This window comes from Lolium perenne, chromosome 3, assembly GCF_019359855.2.
Source record: "Lolium perenne isolate Kyuss_39 chromosome 3, Kyuss_2.0, whole genome shotgun sequence".
Taxonomy (NCBI): Eukaryota; Viridiplantae; Streptophyta; class Magnoliopsida; order Poales; family Poaceae; genus Lolium; species Lolium perenne.
Genome location: NC_067246.2, coordinates 135093382 through 135102042, shown reverse-complemented (window position 1 = coordinate 135102042; position 8661 = coordinate 135093382). Strand labels below are relative to the sequence as shown.

The 8661-nt window shown below is 41.3% G+C and overlaps 1 protein-coding gene across 2 annotated transcripts; it reads left to right on the top strand.

The window, feature by feature from the left end:
* The first annotated feature begins 222 nt into the window (after positions 1 to 222).
* On the top strand, positions 223 to 7083 carry LOC127342507 (uncharacterized). 2 transcript variants are annotated; one of them, XM_051368469.2, is made up of 11 exons: positions 588 to 710; positions 787 to 1001; positions 1485 to 1618; positions 1736 to 1798; positions 2544 to 2633; positions 3027 to 3192; positions 3678 to 3864; positions 4338 to 5173; positions 5798 to 6379; positions 6492 to 6557; positions 6717 to 7083. In XM_051368469.2, the coding sequence occupies exons 2-11, from the start codon at positions 822 to 824 to the stop codon at positions 6828 to 6830; spliced, it is 2418 nt and encodes an 805-aa protein (XP_051224429.1). In that variant the 5' UTR covers positions 588 to 710; positions 787 to 821; the 3' UTR covers positions 6831 to 7083. The 2 variants fall into 2 exon arrangements, with proteins under 2 accessions (XP_051224427.1, XP_051224429.1); XM_051368467.2 differs by having other exon boundaries at positions 223 to 1001.
* Positions 7084 to 8661: the final 1578 nt, after the last annotated feature.

Sequence of the window (8661 nt, the reverse complement as noted above, 5' to 3'; positions counted from 1 at the left end):
AGGCATAAAGCTATTTACTAAAAGGTTAGCACTAGCAGTGCTGAAAAATGTGTGGGAGGTGTGAAGGTGCAACAACTATCTACTATACAAATATTAGTTTTGCGTGGTATTAACAACGACGGGTGAGAAAGTTACAGACGAAAAGCATTATTGAAAAGGAAAGCAAACCACCAAGGGACTATACTAATGACTTTATGGCCTTCATGAGATGGCAGTTGATAACTCATACCGAGATATCAGTACCTCCCTTGCAATACTTATTTCCACTGCATACCTTCTCTACTATAAACTGCAGGACAGACAAGTACAGAGGGGTTCTTCCCAGAGAAGCTCATGCTATCTCTTGCTTTGAAAAAAGGCTCATGATATCTAGCTTCCAGCCTTCCAACTCCGTCTTCTCCCAGGATCAGCTATAGAGGACACCTCTGGCGCTGGCATGCATCAACACCAAAGATAAGATCTACAAGATGGCCAGGGCTGGTCCAACTTGCAGATTCCTTTCGTGGTTTTTGTGTTTTGTAGCATGTGTTCTCATGGTGTCTGCTGTGCCTGGCCATTCATGGTGCCCTCTACATCCTCACCCGAGGCGAGAAGCAGAGTTTAAGCAGAAGACAAACAAGTTTTGGGAGTACCAGGAGCAGAGTAATACCTGGGTGGAGATAAGCATGCCTTTCAATCTGATGTCCTGCATCAACGGTACCTGCACAAAGGTAGGCTCAATCAAGCAACCAGAAAGGAAACATGGCCGTGCTTCCATTTCTAATCAAGAGAAGGATACTGATCCAGCCCTGCCCACGAGGAAACGAATTTCCTTGGCAAGGATGTCAGAATCGTCTGTGTGGGTGACAGGGCAAAGTGGATCAATATACGAGAGGTTTTGGAATGGGGTGATGTGGGTGATTGCTCCTCACGAACTTCCAACATCGGCTGGGTATGCAACAGCAACTTTCATTGTGAATACAACCATCCTTGCTCTGTCAGAGGCTGGAATCCTCTATCAGGTAAGCTGCATCCCCATAGTCTAACAGACAGTAGTTCTAGCTTACTCAGACTTGTGGTTATAATCTTCTATCGCATATTGCTATTCTTAGTGTCTCTTTATAGAAAACCCCAGTATCTTACTTAAACTGTTTGAGCTCTTTAATGGAACTGTAGAAATATCTTCATAAGTTCTAGAACAACCATGACCTCCCTTGGGTCAAACTTGTCTGGAGTTACTACAACAATTATCCCCCTCACGCATCGGTTGTCCTGTTTTTTCTCTTTCTTCTAAAAAGGGTTCAGGTCATTCTGTTTGCATCTCTGAAGTGTCTGAAATATAAGATGAAGATGCTGTAGAATTCAGAATGAACTCATCTATCCTAGCCAGCTGTAGCAAAGAGTAAATCATATATCCTTATGTGAAATTGACTTCTCAATGAATTCAACTGCAAGCAAATTAGTCGCTATTATGCTTTAACTATAATAGTTCTACATCTTTACAGCTACAGCTAAACGAACATGCCCAGCCTATCTGGACAGATATGACATTCAGTTACGAACAACTCCCAAACCTTGGAGAAAGGACACAAAGTCAAGGAACACACATAAGAAACGGGGTTGTATCGCGTAACGGAAGGTGAATTTCTACCATAATGCTCCTTCTAAGGTCAATTTGTCCATAAAAAGAGTTCATCTTGTTAGTTTGGAATTACCAATATACAGTGGTTGAAAGAACTTATTCCTACTCAATCAGGAAACTTTTCCTTTCTATCATGAATGGGTCCCTACTTGAGGTCACAGAACTTCAACCTCTAAGGTATGAGTCAGCTTTATTGAACTTCTTGCATGCCTATACTATCTTGCTTAAATTCAAATACAAACCACAGAAGGAAATTCTAACAAAAGCTTTGGCATATGATGTTTTACTCAATCAGCATTATAAAGAGCACAGTAAATTCATGGTTTCTTAAATCTTCACAACTATTTGTCATGCCTGACTTAAAATATAGTGCATTTAATCTCTAATATATACACAAAATTGGTGCGAAGACGCCACATTTGACATCAGATATAGATATTTTCATGCTTTTTCAATAAGCGGTATTTAACTATTTATACATAAAAACAATATGAAAACAATGAAAAAAAATATAGTATTTATGTGCTGGACCCATATTACAACTAGTAATTAAGAAACTCAAGGACTCAAATGGACACTTTTCCTTTTAAAATGTTGCGAGTCACAGCTATAAAGGCCTTATTATCAAACAGGTTGAAATATTATTTACGTAACATACTTTCAGTGCAGTGCTCAGTAATTCCTTAGAAAAAAAGATGGCATAGTAGAATAAAGGGTTGATGAACTTTAGATATTATTTCCTGAATAAAGATGCCTACATTACTTTTGAAGTTTTGACCAAAGGTTTGGTTATCTGAATCAAAACAAACAATTTGCACAACTTCCTGTAACCTACTTATGAAAATCAAACAACTTGTAACTTCTTTTATCACTACTACCATGGCCATGGATAAAATAATGGTTGACTGCTACTGATGCATAGGTGGAACTGCCATGGGCGTCCTGCAGGAGCAGATGTATCATATATATCTGATGCTGAAAACGCAAGACCAGGGACCGTGTTCACAGTAAGGTATGTTTAGCATGTGTACTTAAGGAGACGAGGGGGAGGGGGGGTACGATTTTAACCTACCCTGGAAGGGAAAAAATGGTTCAATAAACCTCAGCTTGCTCCTGTCCTGGTCAATGACTGAAACAAAGATAAACTTGTACACGAGAGAGGGATGCAAGAGAAAATCAAGCATATTCCTCTTACTGTTCGTAACATAGTTTCTACCCAAAGCTCTATTGGTACATTAAAGATTAAAAATAAGACTAGGAGCATAGGTGAAGCAAGATATATATCAACCTTCTTTGCTTCTCTGACAAGTCAACCCTATACTTATTTATGATGTTCGTCCAAGACTTGATGTACTTGTATGATATACTGTTTATGCCAATACTAAGACAGGATAATGCAGTGCAGCTCTACTGGAGACCTATATGAATTTGATAGAGAAACAAAGCCATCATGGAAAAAACATATATGGAGTGAAAAAACAACACCAAATGTCTCGCTGAGCTCATCTGTTGGGTGTGCTTTACATGGTCTCTTAGGATCTAATTCAGTATCACTTTTTCTGGTAACCAAGGTATGTAAGAATCTGTACTTTCATAAGAAATTTAATGGATTCAAGCTAATATGGCAACAATTTATATTTCATGGGGTACCCGTTGCATATTATCTACTTCAAATTTAAACAGGCTAAGCCATGTTGACTTTTAAAACTCAGGAACAATATATCATGCGTTCCTGGTAGTTATGATTCTTAGCTTGATATGCAATAGCAGAATAGAAACAAGATGATTCCAAGTCGATCATAACAGTGCAACAAGTATCACCTACACAATTCAAGATAAACTAGTAACTTTAAGCTGCATGAACTAACTACAGATAATAAATAAGTTCCTGTAAAAGAACTAACTGTAGATAGGTTGAAAAGATAAAACAACAAAAGAAAGTTTGCTAGTTGTAGAACTAAAATGATGTCATGGAAAGGAGCCTAGGACCTTTTGTCCATTAAAATAATTACATCTATAATATATTCAATTGTTAAAGGTATTTATAGATTGGCAGGATGGTATTTTGGTGGAGCGGCGGTTGCACAGAAGGAAATGGAAGTGGGATAAACATGGAGCACCTAAGGGTCAAAGACTTAGTTCAATTACAGAAGTTCAACAGGATGAATCTAATGATGCAACTTCAATGTTTTTTACGACAACCACAGGAAAAGTATTTGAGTATCAGTTTCCAAAATATACAGGTAGAGACTCCTTTAGATACAGGAGATCTTTATTTTATTTGCACCTGAGGTCTTTAAATATGAATTTGCAGAACTTTTTATAGAAGAAGCATTCACTGTAGTCACATTTATTTGTTCTTAGAGTTGAAAGAAAGAAATAAACCATAGTTATGAAGATGCTAGTGCAACATGGTGAGTTCTTTAAGTAAAATGAATCTGCAGCAATAAAGTCTTCTTTAAATGATTAAATCCCATGTGCCTCAGTACAGTCCTGTGATGTTGTGTACTTTTCATTTGTCAACAATAAGCACGGTATACTCTCGGCTTTTCACCTAGTATATCATTTCATTTAAAAAAAATCTTTGAAGAACAAGTCACATCCCAGTCGTTTAATTTTTACATTTTTGGCCTATTTAGTCTTTCTAGAGCAATAGTTATCTTAATAAATCCAAGCAAAAACTAAATTTACATTGTCTATCTTTTCACTGAACAAGGTGGGTCTCCAAGCAATAAGATTAGAGGACTATGGATAAATCACATGTCTCCTGACCATGCAAAAGTAGCAAGAAGCGTTCGAGGTCTACAGGTTCAAGTTGGCAGGTTGATATTTCAACTAGATGATGGTAGGCTCGGAGAGCTGCATTTACCTGGTATGGGAGGTGATCATTTTGGTCCAGGTCAACAAAATACCATAAGAAGGAAAGTCTCAAACAAGTATGAGTGGTCTATCCTAGATACACCAGAAACAGAAGGTTGGAATGCAGAATATTGCACTGAAGAGCATGGCCCAACAAACTGTATTACCGGAGCAATGAATGTTGCTGCAGATACGGAAGCAACCATCTTGAGCAACGCCCCTCCTAGAAGGAGAAACGAAGAAGAGAAGCAACAGTACCTACATGTTCACAGCCACGAGAGTGATGAAACTGAATCGTACAACTTTCTATCACGAAGCATTTATCTGAACTTCCATATGCGGGTGATGCATGCAGATAGATCACTTTTTCTCATAACAGATAATGGATTTACTTTGGAATATCTAAACACCAATGGTGTCTGGCTCTGGCTAAGACATGAGCACGCTACAGCCATGAAAGGTACACTAGGAAGCTATAATGGCAGCTTGTATCTTGTCGATCTTCATGGGAACTTACATATTAGAGAAAGAAATGGAGATGACCTCTCATGGATTAATTGCACAGCAATGAGGAAGGGAAGACAGGTTGCAAGTGGACCTCCATGGGATGGCATCCCTGGTTTATCGCGCAGAGTGACAACAGATGATGTACTTTTCTTTGTTAACAAGAGGGGCAGATTGCTACAATTCACGGTAGAAGTCAAACATGCTTTATTTTAACTAATATTGGTTTTATTACATACAAGAATACAATGAGCCATTTTATGCATTATCCAAGACTGAATGCATGTGACCTTTATCAGCAAAAGGCATTAGTTTTATCTCCTACCAAAGTCCTGCATAGCTCCTCACAAAAACAAAAGGTCTTACATAGCAGCGTGCAATATTTCCACAGGAGAAAGTTATTAATGCATTACTCTAGATAATTCCATGTGTACATACACACATTAATCTAGAGTACAGAAGTTAGTCAAGAATTCACTGGTAGGAGTTTATAGCTATAGAGAGAGCAGAACACATCCACACAAAATTCAGTATCACAAGAAATGCAGCAAATTACTCTGTCTCCATATTATTAATGTTCCAGTTAGATATTTCATATAGAAGATAACTAAATGTACAATTAAAGGGAGAAGGCTTATTGGTTATCTTTTTTGTGAAACAAAACATAATTAAAAAATTCCTCTGCTGTCGGTATAAGTTAGAGTATGTATTCAGCTGGGAAAAAATTATTCCCAAATAATGTTTCATCATCCAAGCTTCTTAAATTCTGAGTAAAAAACAGCATTACATTGAAGTTTTTTAAAACTTTCGCAGGTTGCATTGCGTAAATTCAGGTGGAAGGACTGCCACAACCCTCCCGATACCAAGATTGCATTCATCGTAGATCAAGAGGTGTTCAGAAGAAATATCATCTTCGCAGTTGGTCGCAACGGGCGCATGTACCAGTATAACAGAATTACAGAGCTATGGCACAGGCACTACCAATCACCTCACCTCGTCCTGTCGAGATCACCTGGGACAGCGATGAGACCGTCCCCTCTCTCCCTCGCCGGCTCCATCTTTATGATATCTGAGCACGGGGGGCTCGTGGAGTACCATTTCAGCCCGCAGGACGGGTGGGAGTGGGTCGAGCATGGTACGCCCCACCGGGACGTCACCCTCGTAGTCGCCCCAGGGCCATGCTTTGACGGCACCCAACTGTTCGTCATCGGGTCAGACGGACACGTCTACCGGCGGCACCTGGACAATCGAACGTGGAGGTGGACGAGCCATGGGCACCCGTCGGAACCATCCACCATGGCACCGGACAGTGCAGGCGGTGAGCAGAGCTGCGCCACGCTGGGCACCACGGACGCGCACTACGCGAGCAGCTTCAGTGGAAGCTGCGACGAAAAGGTCAGCGCTGCAAACCAATATCTAGGCACCCTGTACTGCGGTGTTTCTACTCCTTCAGCTGCTATTTATTGGTAACGGCGTGCTAATAGCACCTATGCAATTCGACAAACAGGTGGCGGCCATGCGGCCGATGCCGTTCTCGGAGGACGCGGTGGTATTCGAGCTGCGCGACGGACGGGTAAGCAAGCAAGATAAAGGTCACGCCGTGCTACCTCTGCTCCTCGCCGCGTCGCCTGAATCGTAGGTGATTGGCGGAGGAGGGGCAGGCAATCTGCAGGGAAATGAATGAATGCTTACCGGAGCTTTGGTTTCTTTCTTTTTTGCGTGTGGCGTGCAGTTGGCGGAGCTGCGGCGTGCGGCGGAGGGGCGCGGCGGGTGGGAGTGGGTGCGGATCATTGGCACGCCGGCCAGCGCCTGCATGACCAGCTACTGGACGGCCGTTGCCACGTAGCCGTTGCCCGGTGGGAAGGAAGCGGAAGCGCGGAGGCGGAACTCTATTCCTCGTGTGGCGGGAACGAAACGGGGATCAAATTTCGAACGGGATTGCTGCTGCCTAGTCATCGCTAACACGGTATTCAAGCTAGTCACGTATACATGTACAGTAGACCGCGATGAAAGTGATGGACAACAATTTGTCTCTTACCAAACATCGTAATAGTTTACCTTACAGATAGAAATTCAAACAGGTAGTGTCAATTCAACAAGTTACGAGTGATTTTCATATCGACCAAATAATATTGACCAAAAATTCAACAAGTTACAAAAAGTTTTATATCGACCAAATATATGAAAATCACTCGTAGCTCCCAAGCTCTAGTGATCTCAAAAAATCGAAAAGTTCAGTTCTAAGTCTATGAAAGTTCTTAAAAAATCATATAAAAATTTGCATCAAAATGTCTGTGATCTCCACATAAAAATGAATATTGGAAGTAAAATTGAGTTTTTTTCTTTTCGAAGCAACGATTTTTTTTACTTTCTTATCGCCTTCAATGCAGCATATTATCTAGTAAAACTATGCATATATAGAGATAACATGTGTATGTATACACTTCTAAAAAAAACTTAAACTTTCAAATACCATTTCCGAGTTTTCCCTCTCTCCTGCCGATTCAAGGAATAAGGCGCCCTCGTTTTACGTGTTTTTGTTTGACCAAGAATTACTTCAAATATATAAAGATTGTTTGCATGAAATTAGCATCATTAGAAAGTGTTTTTCAATACGAATCCAACGATACTAATTACATATAATATAATCAAGATTGTGTTGCTCAATTTTTATGGTCAAAGTTCGTCTTGGAATACGCGTGCGCCTTATTCCTTGGGACGGAGGTAATATATCACTATCTCAAAACCTCCTTCCAAAGGAATCAAACTAAGTTCTAAAAAGAACAGGATTTCTATCGGACATAGTGGAATCTTCCACTATGATTTATATTCTATCAACCACTTCACAATTCACACAAAGTGGGGAGCTCGGGCCTATCATCCGCGAAGAGATCACTGCTCCACACCAATAATAACAAAGGAATTTAGGATGAACACCCTCTCACGGGCTTTCACACGAATGAATCCCATGTAAAGCTCAAATCAATGCATCAAATATAAAGCAAGAGCATAATGCTTAAGTTCTTCTCTTTGGGATTTCACCAAAACAATATGGAGAATTTGCGGAGGAAGAACAATGGAGAAGGCCAACAACTCTAAGATCTATATATCCAAAAGTTTCCCTTCACATACATCAAAGCAAAGGGGTAGGTGCAAATATAGATATGAGGAATCAAGGTTTTCAAGGTCACTTCGGGTCATTCCCTGGAGCACGTGCCGCTGCCGTCACAAACCTCCCCCATCGTGCTTACTACCCCCGCTTCTGCCGGAAGAAGCCGTCCCATGGAGCGGCGGCGTTAGGAGGTCTCTTCCTCCCAAAAATCCAAATCCCAACTCCAAAATACCCTCCCAAATCGACCAGATTTGGCGCCGTGCTCCGCCCCGATGTCTCGTGAGCGTGTAGCCCTCCATGATCTTCGTGCCGACTAACGCTCCATCAAAATCAGCCATGGGTGCACCTGCTGCTCCAACACCATCGTTGTGACACCTCTTCGCCATAACATGCCTCAAGTCCCGTGGGTGTGCCGCTTGGACATAAAACCCCATGCAGATGCAGACGACGTGCACTTGTCCTCTGGCTCCTCTGGCTTCGACATCGACGCCAACTTATGGCCTTCCCACCCTCCTATGCTAGCCCTGCGCCGCTCAGATATGTCGTGCAATCGTGCTCCTCCTCA